The sequence below is a fragment of the Nanorana parkeri genome, unplaced genomic scaffold, assembly GCF_000935625.1.
Source record: "Nanorana parkeri isolate BGI_ZX_2015 unplaced genomic scaffold, ASM93562v1 scaffold124, whole genome shotgun sequence".
Taxonomy (NCBI): domain Eukaryota; kingdom Metazoa; phylum Chordata; class Amphibia; order Anura; family Dicroglossidae; genus Nanorana; species Nanorana parkeri.
In genome coordinates, this window is record NW_017306392.1 from 986,416 (window position 1) to 1,004,415 (window position 18,000).

At 43.1% G+C, this 18,000-nt stretch overlaps 1 protein-coding gene across 1 annotated transcript in view; it reads left to right on the forward strand.

Moving 5' to 3' along the window:
- The window catches only part of JCHAIN (joining chain of multimeric IgA and IgM), a 13,149-nt gene extending 4,439 nt beyond the window's left edge, over positions 1 to 8,710 (forward strand). The window contains exons 3-4 of the mRNA XM_018553570.1: positions 5,397 to 5,477; positions 8,451 to 8,710. Coding sequence (XP_018409072.1) covers positions 5,397 to 5,477; positions 8,451 to 8,649 — 280 coding nt within the window. The 3' untranslated portion in view covers positions 8,650 to 8,710. The remainder of the gene's footprint in view (positions 1 to 5,396; positions 5,478 to 8,450) is intronic.
- Positions 8,711 to 18,000: the final 9,290 nt, after the last annotated feature.

The following is an 18,000-nucleotide window of genomic DNA, read 5'->3' on the forward strand; positions in this document are numbered from 1 at the left end:
TAATTTCGTGTTTCAAACTTTATCATACCTGGGATGTCTACTGGACTCTTGTTTGGACAGATTTAGGTGAGTTATTCCTAGGATTTACTAAGAATTACAGGCCTACAATGTAAAACAACATATTTGCTTGAAAAACAATGTACCGCTTTTGGTACCTAAAATCCTGAATAATCATACCGCCGGGGAGGTTAAATAAGAATTCTGGGCAGTTAAACAATTAACCCTTGCAATAGGGTTACCCCAACACTGCACGGATTAAGTGCTTGTTATGGTCTAGGGCCTTGGTTCTCAACTGGTGGGTCGTGACCCAAAAATGGGTCGCGACTCCGTGTTCAGTGGGTCGCCGCATGCCTTCCACTTTTCTAGGCGAGAAGCTCCTCTGCCTTCCCCTAGCGCAGCACTGTCAGTTTGGACGCCAAGCAGCCATGCAAAATATGCTGCCCAGTGCCGAATGTCAGCTTGAGGTGGGATAAGATCGGGGTATGGCCGTTGAGGGAACTCCATCCATGCGTGCATCCCTCTCGTGTCCTGTAGAGGCGCCTGGACCGGAGTTGTACAAGCAATGCACGTATGGATAGAGCTCTGTCACAGCACAGCAGCCCACACTGGACCCCAGGCTGAGGATCTACTTCAGTTCTCATAAGGTAGGGAGACTGAGTAGACCTTAAAAAATAAAAAGAAGAAACATTTAAACATTTTTGGGTGTGTATGTGTGTGAGAATGCCTGAGTGTGTGAGATTGTGTCTATATGCCAGTGTTTTTAAGGGCCCGTTCACACTAGTACAGTGCGTTAATTGCATAGTCCTGTGCAATTAATACACTGTACGACACAATGGCTCCTACCGCGCGTTCTGCTGTGGGAGGTGTGTTCTATTGCCATTCCTTTGAATGGTACCCCAAACGCACCTCCCACCCACAGTTCGTACGCCCGCACCAAAATACATGATACTCTAATGTCGTGCATTCCATTGATGTGCGACTTAGGTCACGACTTAATGACCAAGGACAAATGTGGTTCCTGAGGTTACAGAGGTTGAGAACCACTGGTGTAGGGTCTAAGAAAAAAAAGATATACCTAACTGATCAGGGCTGAACTGGACATCGGGCAGACCGGGCACTTGCTCGGTGGGCCGGGCAGAACACAATCAGCCTGATTGTGTTCAGCCCGTCCTGGCCCCCCCTGCCATTGGTCCGCAGTGAGAGGGGTCACATCTGGTGAGTTTCTTGTAAGGTAGCACTTGTGGTGGTGACACAAGTGCCCCTGCTGCTATCCTCCACATCTGCCCCAGTTGCGATCCTCCACATCTGCCCCTGCTTAGACTCTCCGCCTGAAGCATCAGTCCGGCACCCCAGAGCAGAGCGGCAGCACAGAGTATGTAGCAATATCATATACTACTCTGCATTGCTGTATAATGTATTGCTGGGATTTGTAGTCTTCTAAAGTTAATGGCATTCTGCATTGCTGTATAATGTATTGCTGAGATTTGCTCTGCGGGGTGTACATGTCCCCAGGGCTTGTGCATGACATGGCAGAGGGTGATAGGAGGCCGGTGTGCTGCTCCTTGTAGGATTGATGATGAGTACAGCAGGGAGGCTGCCACCACTCACTCATTTTCACTACTACCCTTGGAAACCCATTGCCTTTCAATAGGTTTGCCAGGTTATACATCACCTGAACAGTCCACCTGTGGGATTTTGAGGAGAGTGCCCCTCAAGGACAACTAGCTAACTTTGCCAGCTCTGGAAGCAATGAATTATCAGATGTTATAATAATATGTTTTTTTTTCAAAGGTTCCTGCTTACTGAATACCCATTTGTATACCTTGGATCCATATTTATCCTATACCTGCCTGTCTCCTATAGAGCCTGTACTGTATGTGCCCCCCAAAGAGTCTATACTGTATATTGTCTCCTGTAATTAGGTAAATTAGGAGGCTGCGAGGCCTAAGATGGCTGCCTAATTTGCCTAATTAGAGAGCCGCCTGTGCTCCCGGCAGCCCCCATTTTATTACTTGTATGTCCACTCTACATTCTGCGAACATCCACCTGAGTGTCAGTATTCTCTGATACACATAAAGACCTGTGAAAAGCTGTCAGTGTGGTGTTGTTGTGGTTCGCCTGGGTACGGAATAGATGGTATCGTACTGGAGAACAATAAGCGCTATTTCGGGAGCATTGACCTGTACACCATGCTCGTGGTGCAAAGGGTGGCTGGGGAGATGAAGACCTGCTGAGGCTATCACAAGACTTCTCTGTAGCAAGCTTCCTATATTGTTGCAAGGTTTGCATAGTGTGGAAAAGTTTGTATGCTGGTTGTAGCAAAGCTTGTGTGGTGGCTGTAGCCCTCATGTACTTACCAGCGGCTGTCCCCACCCCTCGATTGCGCTTCAGTGTTTGTCCCCGCCCCCAAATTCTGACTGGGCGGAGCCTTGGGGGGTCACGTGATTGGGCTGCTCACTCTAAAATTCATGGGCCTATTTTTTGTCCCAGTCCAGCCATGCACCTGATCCTGGGTCCTGTGCTGGTGACTGTTCACCGCTCACCTATCTTCTACAGGAACCAGTCTAGCAGCCAGGCAGGACTGAGGATCGTGTGAGTATATCTTTTTTATTTTAGACCCTAGACCAAAACGAGCACTTAACCCTTGCAATGTGGGGGTAGTTAACTGCCTGGAGTTGCCTAAACATTTAATTACCCTATCTGCCCACTGCCAGTGGCTCCAGGCCCACAGTGCTTCCCTCAACTTTCTGGGTAGTGGAGTGCACTCTCTATGCCCTTCACTGGCACTGTACAGCAAGGAGACCGCAGGCTCCATCCACTGTCAATTAGCAGCTGGAAGGAGGAGCAGGGGAGTGGCTTGCATCCAGGGCCATGAGCTTCAGTGTACACAAAAAAACTTGTCCATGCATCCAGACAGGAGCATGCATGTATAGGTGGCTCCATGGGTCCCTGTAAGGGGATGGAGCCACCCGAAGACAGGATCCTGAGAGGCAACATTTTTCACAGCAGAACATGTGCTGTTCAACAGGCAAACAAAGTAATGGCAGAGGCCTATACCACTATGTTAAAGTGGGGAAATCCAAAATTTTAGAGTTGTCACCAGTGCAAAAGGTAAGTGAAAATTCTCCAATGGGAATGTCTGTTTCTCTAAAAATCTCTAAGATTGGAATTTCCTTTTGTATCCCCATGACAGGAAGTGAAGGGCGATCTCCCAAGTGGGACATGGGCATGACCAAAACAACCTGACAGGGATTTAAAAAAAAAAGAAAAACGTTTTGCCTTTACAAACATTTGAATTTACTTTGCACAGGCAACAGTCTCACTTATGCACATAAATTGCTCATTCAGAGGATCTTTTTAAATTAGACTGTTTTATTACATTGATTTTCTGCATACAGAATATTGGAATATATGAGTGCTAACATCGTGTATAAGACTACTGCCAATATGAACGTCATTAGAATACAGTAGTTGAGGACAACTTAGAAAGTGGCAACTGTTGAGCCAATGAACACTTTGGTCAGGAGTATAATGTACAATGCAACGCACAGAGTGTAGTGGTCAGGAGTATAATATACAGCCCAGGGCAACCAGAGTAAAAATATATGCAGTCCAGTGTACATGGTGCAGAGATCAGGAGTATGTAAAATACAACCCCCACCCTTTAGATTGTAAGCCCTCACGGGCAGGCCCTCCTTACCATCTTGTCTTGTATTGTGACTGTAATGTCTTCCTTATATTGGAAAGCGCTGCGCAAACTGTTGGCGCTATATAAATCCTGTATAATAATAATAATTAAAATATTACCGAGCGTACAAGGTGCAGTGGTCAGGAGCAGGGGCATAACTAGAAATCTCAGGGCCACATAGCAAAATTTTGTATGGGGCCCTGAGATTTCTAGTTACACCCACCAGATAACCCAAAAAGCCCACCTGAGAGTGACCCTGCAGAGCCTACCATAGACTGTCTATGGTGGGCTCTGCAGGGTCTCAGTTGGACTGGTCAAACCCTCTTACCTGTCAGCCCTGATCCACTGTCCGCCTCCTTCTCCTTCAGGGTCGCTGTGCCCCGCCTCCTCAATCGCTGTGCCCCGCCTCATCAATCGCTGGGCCCCACCTCCTCAATCGCCGGGCACCGCCTCCTCAATCATTGCCGACACTGGGTTCAGCCTCCTCCTCCGCAGCTATTGGCTGTCAGTGACTCAGGTTGTCAGTGATCTGAACAGCGGCGCGTTCCTCCTCACAGCCGCCAGTGACAAACAGCAGCCCGAGATGCCATAGCAACCAAGGTGGCCAGCACGGCATCAGGGGGATGTCCTGGCCGGGCCCCCCTGTCCCCCGGGCCCCATAGCGGCCGCCTGGGTTGCTATGACAATTGTTCCACCACTGGTCAGGAGAATAATATACAGTCCAGGGCAACTTGTGTAAAAATAACATATAGTCCAGTGTACAGGGTGCAGGGGTTAGGTGTATGTAACATACAACCCAGCGTACAAGGAGCAGAGGTTAGGAGTATGTAAAATACAGACAGAGAGCAATGATCAGGAGTAGATATACCACGGAGTCCACATAGCAACATGTTGGGCAGCCACAGTCAGCAGGGAAATTACTCTACGGCAGTGGTATTGTGACACCGGGCACCAGGCAAGAGATGTGTGGCATATACCCCGTGTGCTGGTGATAGCGATACCCTGCATGAGCACACATTCACTTTACCCTGTACTAAGCAAAACTGGTAAGCCGTTGCTGCTGATCTGGAAATGCAAGTTGACTGGCTCTCACGCTGTTTCAATAGCTTCTTGTTCAATAGCTTCTTGAAGTCTGCAGATCAGGAGCTCTGACTTTAAGTGACCCAAAAAGTTTCACCTACAAAGGAAGACAGAATTACTTACCTCTACCTCTATTTACCTCTACCACTGCCTGTGCTGCCAACCAATGCTCCATTGAGGAGAAATTGTCCCCTGAAGTATGTTTAGAAACTGACTCTTCTGGGAATTTTAATCTCCTTGTGCCCTGCAGCATTTGGCAGTCCCTCCCCTGACCTTCACATCAGGATACAGTAGTAACATTGAGGTCGGCTGAATAAACCACTGGGCACAGTGGAGGTTCAGGAGATTGATACTTCTGGAAGTGCTGGTTTCTGAACAGACTTCAGCACACAATTTGTGACCCCAATGTTCAATGGCAGTGGGAGAGGTGAGTGAGTTCATCAGTTTCATCAAGATACCCCACAATACTGCAGAGAGTAGAATTTGCTAGCTGTAAAGTACCTTAATGGAGAACATCAAAGGAAATGTAATTATATCAAGATGGTAGTGGTGAAGTAACCCTGAATATTATGGAAATCACTGTTTTATTTTGAATTAAATAGCTTATTGTATTTTTTTTTCTTCACAGGATTCCATCAGGTAGCAGAAAGAACATTTCAGACCTCTATTCACCACTCAGAACACATTTTGTTTATAATTTGCACGACCTGTAAGTTTCAGTTGCTCTCTTAAAAAAAATTATTATTATTAATGTTTTTATTTCCTTTGATATGAGACTATAAGTACAGGTACGTCCATGATAGGGCATGTTAAAGTTTCACATTAATGTAATTTTGTCATTCGGCCTGCTGTTTCCTACTAGTCTATTGGGATTGCAATGGACTCGATGCCCATTAGCATTAGGCATTTGAGGGGGATACATCTTTTAGGGGGACCCCTCTTAAAGAAGCACCTGAAAGGAATATGGACTCTTATTAATATCACCAGTAAATGTTACCCAGTTAAAGTGCCAAAAACATTTCACTAATGTACTTATTCCTTTATTAAGATTTTTTTTTATATCTTACATTTTTTTGGTTATGGGGCTCTGTTAAATATTTTGTATATGCCATTTTTTTTTTTTTTTTTTCAAACACAAGTCAGTGCAACATTTGGTGGGCAAGTTTTCTTTGTGCTGACTTTAAGTTTTATATGTGATTGCCCAAAACTGGAGATTCAAGGTGCCATAATATTGTAGAAAAAATATTATTCAGATATACTGTAGAACCTTTTCACCAATACAAGCTAATCACCCGAGAAATGTCAATGATTAGCTTTTGCCTTGACTTATTTTTTGCAGATATTCCATGACCTGGATAAATGAGAACCTTCACAGGCATATTGAGGAATGTTAATGTTTGTGAACTGTATTCCCTCAGATCATCCAATCACAAGAAAGGAAATTTAGATCCTTTAAATTTCTCTCTGCATGATTGGGTATTCAGAGTAAATCATAGGCTCACTTGGCTAAGTGAAAAGTGTTCTCCTTTATTAAATCACCCCAATATATTCTCCTTGTGTTTGCCTGAGTGTCCTTTCACAATCTAATGATATGACTTTTGGCAAGCTCACTACAAAGAATGGCCATCAGCATGTTCCATAATAAATCATGGGCATCTACCTATCACTTCCTAATAAAGAAATAAACACATATAACTAAAATATATATAAAAAAAGTATCACCTAAACTGTATGTTAAAGGAGAACTATGGGGCAACCTTTTTTGCCCAGAGTTCCCTTCAGGGTCAAGGGAGGACATATACTGTCTCCTCCGGTGACCCAAAACTCAGTATATAGCGGGCTATTGCCTGCTATATGCTGAGAGCGCAGGGCCGCTTCACAGCCGGGATGGATCCACCACACTGGCTGATTGACAGTTGGCTCTGCCTCTCTAAAGGCAGAGCCAGCTGTGCCCGCCCCCTGCACCCGTCCGTTTCTCTGGTCAGCGCTAATGAAACGTAGAAGGGAGGGGGTGGCTGACAGAGCCGACCTGTGACAGCTAAGTACTAAAGTTGTATAAATTGCTCCCTTTTTGTTTAGTTGATGTAGATGTGCAAGGTTTTTTATATTGCTGTGAGCTTGTTTTAAAAATAGCTGTTGATCCAGCCAATTCATTCCTGTGAGACCTTTTTTAATAGTATGACTATCAGCTACAAGTTCTGCAGGATGGTAGTCACCCTGTACTTAATTGATCTAATATATAACTGACAACCGAGCTACATGTCCTGCACAAAGAAAACAGTGAAAGCATTATTCACAGCCTACTACCAAAGTTTATACCCTGAAGGCATTGTTAAAGTATATCTATCCCAAATATATATTTTGCAGTTTATCCGTCCTTAGGTGTGGTGGCTGCATTTGTTTGTTTGTTTTTTTCAGGCTTTTTTTCACTTAGTTTCCAACTACAGTAGAAAACCTGGCAGCAATGCACTTTCTTTCATTGGGTGACAATGCTCATTCACTGTGCTATATCTGTGGCGGAGTAGCATTCCAACACAGGCTGCTTGTTCCTGATTTGGACTGCAGAACACTCCCCATCTCCTTGCTTCCATAACATAGGGAGTAATGTTCTGTTGTCCACACAAGTGAACTGGGCAGTGCTGATAACAATGCCTGAGATTTCAGTGCAGCACAGGCAGAGTGTAAAGGAACCTAGGAAATCATTGGATTTCCTCGAGGATGAACAGACATTTTTCTACACTTTCACAGCATTTCTAAATAGACAAAATGTGGAAAATGTACCTTGTCCTGACAGAAAAGGAACATGTTACTTTCTATGCCAGGAACAAAAATAAATTGCTGTGATCACAAAGATTAAAAACGTAGAAAAACAATAAAATAAAGGTGTGGTAGGTCAGGTGAGCCTTTGAATACAGATATCTTCATGGTGAGTTTACACTAAACTCCACTAGTACACAGGCCCAACAAGGAAAGCCTTGTACATGCAACCGAACAATCATACAATATAAGACACTCAAAACGTTTTCTCTTATGGAGTGTACTGACACCTCTGGGCAAGATTTTTCTCTTGCTCTTTTACTGTTTGATTGAGAAAATAACAGCTACACTTTAAGAATGGCATTTTTACAGTATGTGTGTGTGTGTGTGTGTGTGTGTGTGTATATATATATATATATACATATATATATATACATATATACATACATACATATATGGTACCTAAAGATGTAGTTTATAACAGGAGATGCTGATTGGACAATAAAGCGATCCTATGATCACAGACAGGAACCCATTTCATAGGGATTGCTAGGCCTCACTCCTCAGCTGGGTGTGGGTTGGTGCACTGGGAACTCCATGAGTTGAGGTGCTGGATCCCTCATGTAAAGATGAGTCTACTACTGCTCACCAGAAGAGCTGTCCAGTTATTAGTGGGGTTACTGCTGCGAAGAGAACCAGTCTTTCACAAGCGTAAGGAGACATGCTTTGCATAATCTCCTGTCTGTAAGAACTGAATTCCTGTTCTGCATTTGTGTTTACTGTTAAACGTACCTTACTCTTCAGAACCCCTGAGCAACCACCAGCTACAAACAACCATACATTTTTTAAAAACCATTAGTTTTCTCTGCTTCCCACAGCTCACATATATGTTCAATTGTAACAAATGACTATGCTTTTGTTTTAGGTGCCAAAAATGTGATCCTTTACCTCTTGAACTTAACGGACAACCGGTTCTAGTGTCTCAGGCTAGTTGTAGTAAATCGGATGACGAGTGCTACACCTATGATCGCAACAAGTGCTACACTACTGACGTCAACTTCAGATACAAAGATCAGATCATAACGAAGAAAGTACCATTGAATCCTGAATCATGTTATGAATAAAACATGAAACTACCAGGCATCTAAAGAATTTGGCAAAAAAGCTCATTGATTATTGGGTTTTCTTTAATGCATTCCCTTTGTTTCTGCTTTTCTTTCTTTTTTTTCACAACTACATTTTTTTTCTTGAGTTGATTTACAATATATTAGATTTTTGCAATAAAGCCATTTATATGTTATGCAAATAAACTCAAAATGTTCAACTATATATTTCATCAGATCATATGATTTCATAAATGTAAAGTACAAACATCTTCGGGGAAAAAAAGCTTTATAATATAAAGAAAGAAAAGGATTTCCTTTTTCATGTCTGCAATGAAGGATATGTGCACACATTTATTTTAATAACTTTAGGGAGTATGCATCAATTCAGCTATTTTATCATTCAGATAGTGTCATACCCCTCCTCTTATTTTGATAGTGTCATATGCCTCCTGTTGTTCTGGTAATGTCATATACCTCCTCTCATTCTGTCAGTGTCATACATTTAGTTTGTGGCTCCTGCTGCCACTGGCAATGTGTTGCATGCTGTTTCCTGTGATCTGAATTTTTCCACTCCTTCTCTGTGGCTCCTACTCCCTCCTGGCTCTTCACTGCAGGATGAGTGCAATAACCTGCACTGTGCTTTTGATCAATCTGCACTTCTTTATTGGGGCTCTTTCTCTCCCTGGCTCTGTACTGCAGGCTGGGAAATATTTTTGTTGTTTCACCCTCCAGTGCGGCTTCCTCTACCCTGTGCACTGCCATCTGCATTTTCTATCTCCTCCACTATGGATCATCCCCTAGCTCTGTGTTGCAGATCATGTGCTTTTATCTGTACTGTTCCTTCTCTCTTTTACTCTATGCTGCAAGTTATGTGTACTCTCTGTGCTCTTGATGATTCTGTTACATTACTCCAAATGGTGGCCACAGATGTGTCAATAAGTGATCAATATTTATATGATGGAAAAAAATACATATTGATTGTAAATAAGTTACCGGAGCGTAACTTTCGATCGACATCGGCACAAACGTAAAGGCGTGTTTCAATAAATTTGCGTAAGTGAGTTGATTGCATTATATAAACTACATATGAGATCTCCAAATAGACTGATAGGAAGCCTAAAAAGGGTTGAAAACCAATTGATCAATTGATTTTGAACTAATTTTTGATCCAGCTTCCCCATTTGACCCATATCAATTAAAAACTAGTACAATTGGTCAGCCATCAATTGCAAAGGCCATGTCCAGCAAACCATTATGTGCCCTTTCGATTGTTTCCATCAAGTTGCAAAATAATAATTCCCTTTTTTATTTTATCATTTCTTATTATCAACACATCTGTGGCTACCATTAGCCCTAAATTATTGGTCAATGACCATGTCTGTTGGGGGGGCCTGACCAGTTATTCTGCATATTAGCTCTGCAGATGGAGCCTCACTACGGTGCCACACTTAGGCATCAAGCAGCAAAACTCGCATGGAAGAATGCTATTTTGCATTGTGCAGGGGAAATGTCAAGGTGTTCAGCTTGTAGTCTAAGATTGTGTGCACTCATAACACAAACAGTGATGAGAGTCAGAGAAAGAGAGAAAATTGTCTTCATATATAAGTCCTGCATACACCCAACAGGTGTGCATGCAGGGCCGGATTTACTCTCTCTGCTGCCCCAATGCCAGGCTCCTCAATGCGCCCCCTGTATACAGGCTGCATAAAAGTGATCTCGGCTACATCCCCAAGATCACTTGTACAAAACAAGCGGCGGCTTCTCCGCTGTACATATAGTCCTGCTTGGCCAAAGCAGGGCTAAATGTAGAAAACAATTACCCGCCCGGTGCCCGGAACTGCATGTCCCGGGCATCGGGAGATAGGAATTCCACACCACTGTTGCCCCTCTACTCCCTGCTGCCCCACGGCCAGGCCTCGGTTGGCCTTGTGGGGAATCCGGCCCTGTGTACATGGATGCAGCCGGTTATGTCAGACAGCAGTTTCCACGCGGCCCCATTGATTTCAATGTGGTTACATCCGCTCGGCAATCGCTGAAAAAAGGTACATGTACAGGTACACACACTGTGCGGTTTATTAAACCGCAATCATGCATGATTGCACAGGCGGTATCACAGCGGGAAACAGCGCGACCTGCCTGGGGCGACTGATGTGCCATTAGAAAAATATTAGAAAAAGCAAAATATTTTATTGCCAGTAGCTGTATCTCATTGGCAAGCGCTTTCGGGGCCTCGCAGGGTCCCCTTCATCCCCTTCTCTAAGCCTGATGAAGGGGACCCTGCGAGGCCCCGAAAGCGCTTGCCAATGAGATACAGCTACTGGCAATAAAATATTTTGCTTTTTCAACTCATGGTGTGCTGGTGACATTTTTCTACTGTTCATGTGTGGCGGTGCCATCCGCAGTCATTTCGAGCACCCATCTTTATCAAGTGGGAATCCCGGTAAGGAGTGCGGTATGGTTCCTGTTTCTGTTTATTAGAAAAATATTGGCACCGGCAGCGCGTTCGGCGGTGGTGTGCGATTCTGTGATCTTGCGGCCAACCGCATGGCTTTGTGTGCGATTGCCGCGCGGTGACGGATTGTCCCAGGTGTGAACCTGGCGTTAGACTGGTCTTTCAAGCATCTCTCCCCCTCTGCTGCAGCAGTCTAAGGTCCCATTATGTAAACAGTGTATAGATGTTTTGTAAACAGTGTATAGAGGCGAGGACGCTGAGGAACATGCCAATGCTGCAGTATAGGAGTAGACAGGCTTCAGTGACAGGAGAAGCATGGAGTCGGCTTGGTTCAGGTAAGTATAACTTTTTTTTTAGCACCCTAACAAAAACAGGCAGTTAACCCCACTGCAAGGGTTGATAAAAGTTTTGCCTTGAGTTCTTCTTTCATTCAAAATCAAATCAAGGACTGAGTTTTAATCTCCATTTGAGTTTTTACTCCCTCTAGTGGGCATTCTGAAAATTGCTAAATATTTATGTATGCTTGATTCACTTGTATTACCTTTATTCTTTGTGAAATTTGTAGCATTTGTAGCCCTGAAAATGTTTAGTCCTGAAAATGCCTTATGCCTTGTTTGTCTTTATTCTGAGGAATTCATTAAATACTTTGGGACTCTAAGAACGTGATTGACAATGGATTTACATGTGGGACAGGTTTTTACTTTTTATTTTTTACTAAATACTTTATCATAGTGTGTGTGTGCTTAAGTTATTTCCATTCCAGTAATATATTGCCCAGCAACATTATATTATCCAACTAGTGGAGTCACCTTGGGAAGTCCTCCTGCCTGCGGAGGGATGCTGTGGATTGTCTGATCCTCCTAAGCCTTCTGCCTGGGTAGGGTGTCTATGTGCTTGTACTGAGGCCTGAGTTTGAGCCCTAGTGTTTCAAGAATGGGGAAGGAGATGCCATGGAGGAACTTCAGCCTGAATAAGGAGCTTAAGAAGCCAGGTAGAAGCTTGGTCCTTGACTTAAGTATAATGATTTCTCCCCAAGGAGTCGATAGCAGCAATAACCAGTACTTTACATCCATATGCTCCATTCACAGAATGCCATGTCGAATTAAAGGTTCTCTAACTGTTAAGGTTTGTCTCTCTTTCTGCAAGACCATGTGTATCCTGTGTCCTCTCTCTCTCTCTCTCTCTCTCTCTCTCTCTCCCAAAGCTATTACATAAGTTCCCTGCAAGCAAAAGAGCATCAGCATGGAATTCTGTTAAATGGTTGCCACTGGTGGGTTGTTGAGTGCTTTGGAGCAGCTATGGAACTGTGTATTCTAGACAGGCTAGGAGGGCCCAATTGATCCAGTGGCTCCTTAGGGGCTAAGCACTACACTAGAATGATGGTCACCTAACCATATGATATTGTGCTGAATCGACTTCATAAAGATGGAGGAGGTTTCCGCTTGCCCCAACAATAGGTTATTTATTTATTTTTTTAACATTCTTTATTTATAAGTCACAGAGCATATACAATGATCAACATTAAGACTTGTGGCAAGGCAATAACAAAATCCAAGCTAAAATTATATTACATAGGAATACACCACATGGTATAAAGCCAACCCAGTACAGATTGAAAGTGAAAGGTATTGTCAAAACATGAAATCAGAGCAAAGAAAACTACTGATATTAGGTCTAGGCAATGACCTTCCAGTTTTTAAAAATATCCTAAATCAAAGTAATGACAGTCTTACACAAAATGCAAAGCAGTTTCAACAATATTGGAAGACCCATTGTATAGCCCCATGTACCATTTTTATTGGTAGAAAAAGTATAGCGTGGGGATGGAAAAAAGAAAAGAATGCGGAAGGAGAATGTTCCACAGCCTAGGGAATAAGAAAGGGAAGGAAACAGTAAGAAAAGCCAAAGATGAGAATTGTGTCGCACTTCCCTGTGTGAGGATCCGGCGCCGGGTTTTACCTCCTGTCTGAGCTGCTTGGCTTCCTGCCAATCCACTCTGAACCTCTCCATTAAAAGTCCAGCTCACATGTTCCGTGCAGTTCGAGCAACGTGTCTTTTCACCCAGTCGGACTTCCTGTTCATTTCTTGCCTCTGTAATCCCTGCGGTTGCCCACCACCTACCTTGTCTCCTGTGAGTCTGGATTCCCTCTTCCTCACAGCGAGATCCTGTACGTCCTGCATTGGATTGATCATCAGCTTCTTCAAGTGAGTCCTTGCACCTGTGCCTACTTGTGTGGCTGTGTATATGCTTCAACCCTGTCTGCTGATGCATCCAGCACCTCGGTGCTGCAACTAATCTTTATGTCTGTGTGGGCATGCTAGAGGGCCGCAACCTGGAAGGTGTCCAGCAGCCAATCATCCTCACCATTAGAGGCTCTGTCGAACACCTGGCCCTTCTTAGAACCTGCGCCTCTAGTGCGTCCCTGTTACCGCACAGACACCATTTTTTGCACGCTACTTTTGGTCATTTTGTGTGCCCCGGTCGCAGACCGCGACAAATTGCAAAGAAAAAGAGAAGATGTTAATGAATCACACCGTCCCACCTCAGGAAGGGGACACCCAAAGGAACAGGGAATAAGCACAGTCATAGTCATGTGTGGAATTGAATCCAAAGACATCAAGGCCAAGAAATACTCTCGTGAGTCTTTGTATTGAAGCCCATAGAACCAAGTTTGACGGAAAGCACCCGATCTACCCCCTGGCAGTGAGCTCCTCCATTAACATGATGTCATCTACTCTAGAAAACCACTGGCATAACGTAGGAGGGCACTTTTCAGTTCCAGAGAGCAGGGATACATGCCTTATCTACATTGAAAAGGTGAATGATCAAGAATTTTCCAAAATAGGATCTGGAAATTGGGGTAAGATTAAAAGACGGCTGCAGGATTATCTGAAATATCAATTCTCATTAGGGCAAAAATGACACCAGCGACAGCGTTCCAGAAAGGTCTCAACTTCGGGCAGTCCCAAAACATATGCAAAATGTGACCTGGGGAACTCCCACAACACCAGCAAGTGTCTTTCGTCAAACAATAATTTAAATGGCCATCTAGAGAGAGCAATATGGAAATCCCAGTACTACAAGATGTTTGCACACTTGTCAACAATGGCTTTTTTGTGTAAGGCAGTCACTTTGTCATATTGCCATTCACTGTAATTGCAAAACTCCATGGTCATGACTTCAGATACCTGCGAATGACACATTACCCTTCTGTAACCTAGTGCAAAATTATTATTTGGGCTTGTTTAGAAATCTGCCAGTAAAAGAGTTCTATTGCATCCTGTTAAGCTCTACACACATTACAAACTAACTGTACAATCATCTTCAGATCTATATTACAAGGCCCTGGCTGATTGGAGACAATTTGAATGGATAGTTTTGCCATGTACATTGTATAGTTTTGGTAAAGGTAAGCTTTAATGGAGTGTGTCCAGTTATTTCAGTTACTCCAGCTGCACCATAATTTGTTAGACCCCAGTTGCTACCTTGAATACAACAGGGAAATCTCCCATATGACCACATCAACACATTACATGCAAGAAGGTCGTCAGTGGTGCTTTAAGCACAGAAATTGTAATTTTGCTATGCTATCACCACACTCTTCTTGTGATGATTGTGACAGAATTAAGGTCTCTATTTATAAAGCAAAGAATGTGACTTTCACAAACATTCTCTGGTAGTGAACCATTCAGGTTCATGTGTTTTAAACAGGAGTGACTGATTCTCCACCAGAGAATGTTTGTGAAAGTCACATTCTCTGCTTTATAAATTGATCCCTAAGTGTTATTGCACATTGTGTACCCTAAAACTGTAGTACTGATTACTGAGTACTGTGTGTGATCTGACTGTACTTTACCTACATTTTTTATCCAGTGAGGAAAATGGCTCCTTTAGAAAAAGTGAAAAAGCTTAGTCTGCAGATGCAGTCTTAGAGGTAACATCTTCATATATGAAGAGGATATTTTGGGCCTACCATGTAAGCAAGTGGTGGCACTAGTGGAACTACCAGGGTCGCATTTGCGACCGGGCCCTGGTCTTCCGCCACTTGGGGGGCAGTCTACATGGGTGCCGAGCGAGATTTTTTTTTCTACATTTAGCCCTGCTTCAGCAAGCAGGGCTAAATCTGACCAATTTTGAATTGGTCAGATTGTAGCTAATAGCGGCCATTATTACCCTAGTCAATGGACTGCCATATAGGGACATTATCCAAGCAAGCATTTTAAGGCACAGACCTACAGTATATGTTGCAAGGTTGTTACCAAAAATTACCAACCTAAGCAGACACATGCCTTTTCTGCATCTGTTGGGATTGGTAGAAAGTTAGTTGTTCAGTTTTGCAAAATTAGAAGGCAACAGGGTTCTAATGGGATGGTCTCTAGTCTCCCTGCCTGGGACAAAACCCACTTGTCTTTATTGTTTCAGTATATGAAGAAAAGGTTAAAGACATTGAGCCAAAATCTTTGCAAAAGGTTGACACTTAAATCTTTTCCCCTCTTTTGGTTACTGCAATATGAGTTCTCAGTGCCTCCTGCTGGAAAGATGGCCTTTAGATATTTAGATGTTTCAAAAAGAAGGGGGGCAACATTTGTTTATAGATCTTATATTATTTTGCTGTATAACAATCAAGGCCAGTGCTTTTACCGTGTGGCACACACTTCAATGCAATACGTAATTCGTCCTCCTCAATACTGCATTCCAGCTCCTCCGCCATCTTCTATGGAAGAGTTGGCTTCCCAAACTCCGATAAATACTTACACCTGTCCTTCCTGGGAACGGCCTTATATGGCCGTGCACGCCACACGGATCTGTACTGCCCGACTCTACGCTGTGTGAACGAGGCCTTATATAATACACTATTACAAATTAATAACATAAATACTTTACTAGTTAAAATAAATAATCAACTCACTGTAGATTATCTCCTGATTAATTCCTTTCCCTGACACTAAAAAGGGTAAAAACCTGAGCCAGTTTTACGGACCCTATGAAAGCTAGTTAAAAAAACTTGGACTTCCCCTTCAAATGACATTAGTCCCTTGAAAAAGACTACTTCCCCTTTGACTTTTACAAAGATAAAAATACAATTTTCACTTTGACATGTCCTTCTGCAATTTAAGGATTGCATAATTCTGACCATGACTCAATCATTAAATAATGTCATGTCCGGCGTTTGGGAATTTACTAGTTTCCTTGTTGTTGCTCTCTTGTTTTACCTTTTATTTATTTACTGCTCCTTTTCTTTACTCTTTTCTTGGATCTTTCCTTATTAATCCCCAACTAATTTTGTCCTTGACAGATGGTGTAGAGTAACGTAGCGACCGTATTTTTCGTTCCACAAGACGCACTTTTTACCCCCAAATGGTGGGCGGAAATGTCTGTGCATCTTATGGAGCGAATATTCCCCCCAGGTCTTGACAATCTCCTGCACCAGCATCCCTGCAGCCTCAGCTGTCACACACCACACGCGTCCAGCGGCTCCCGCAGGGTGATGCGTGTATGTGTGTGTGAGAGCTGAGGCGGCGGGGCTGACAGTGTACCGGTAATCACTCGCATGAGCGATGGGAGGGTAGGGGCCGCTTGTACTACTTATAGAGCCAGCGAAGTAGCGTTATTTACCTCTTCCATAATGCCTCTGCCAGTGCTGCCGCTGTCTAACTTCTGTGTCTGTCCGGCTTCTCACCTTCCTGTGTCATGCCACATGACAGGAAAAGGGAGGAGTCTCAGTATGCAGAAGTTAGACACAGGCAACATGGGCAGCGGCATTTTGGAGGCGGTAAATAAAGTTGTTTCACTGCCTCTAAAAAATACATGTAGTACCAGCGTCCCCTACCCTCCCATTCATACCAGGCTATTAAAGAGTAACATCTGCTGGGCCCCTCTGGCATTGTGACAACCCCCCACCCCACACACACTTGGTGCAGAATATTTTTTTTCTTGTTTTTTTCCTCTACACCTAGGTGTGTCTTATGGGCAGGTGCATCTTATGGAGCGAAAAATACGGTAGTTTGCCTTTTATCCTCGCAGTGTCGATACGACTTCCTTTATTTGGTTCTGATACTTCCCACTCTAAACTTTGAATCTTTTAAATAATGTGAGTCATGCACAAGTGATACACATTTTTTTTTTAATTAAACAATGTGCTCAGTTTACTATACTGTTTATTTCATAGATGTTGTTTATTATTCAGTGTAATACCTTTTCTTTGTCGGTGGTTAATGAGACTGTACCCATATTTAAACCACCTAAGCATTTCTGTAATTGTGCACTACAATTGTATTAGCAAAATATGTATTAGATGAAGGCAGGGTTGTAGAGTCATATGGATATAAGCCGGTTCTGGGAGGTACATAAAAGTTTATTTAAAAGTAGAAAAGTCTGCACGCCTAAGCCAGAAATTTTACAATACGCCATGGACCAAATTTATTTGTGGTTAGTGAAAGAATCTACAAAACAATCTGGTGTGAATGGGGCCTAAGTGATGAAATTATATAGTTACAGATATAAAGTATATCAGCATTGTTGTTATTCAAAACATCCCTGTCATACGTGTATGGTAACATGCATTCTGTTGGTACAGGCCCAAACTCCAAACTTTAAGTATATATACTAGGGTTTTTAGGCACCAATTTATAAGACATATCTTTCTTAAAAGCAATCCATTTATTGAGTGTATAATAAATACAACAATTAAAAGTTAAAAACATGTGTCAGTAAGCTTCAGTCCTCCCCTTTTATTAGGGCTACTTCCTTGGGCCACTGATTTTACGTAGTCCCACTTAGACCTACCTAGTACAGTACATTGCCACAAATTTGTGTGTATGTGGTTCCCTGCAGCCCCCAACTGGTTCATTGGTTGAGGGCTGGGGACAGGGACAACCAGTGGTCCCTCTTTTGTGGTCTGATATATAGACCTCTT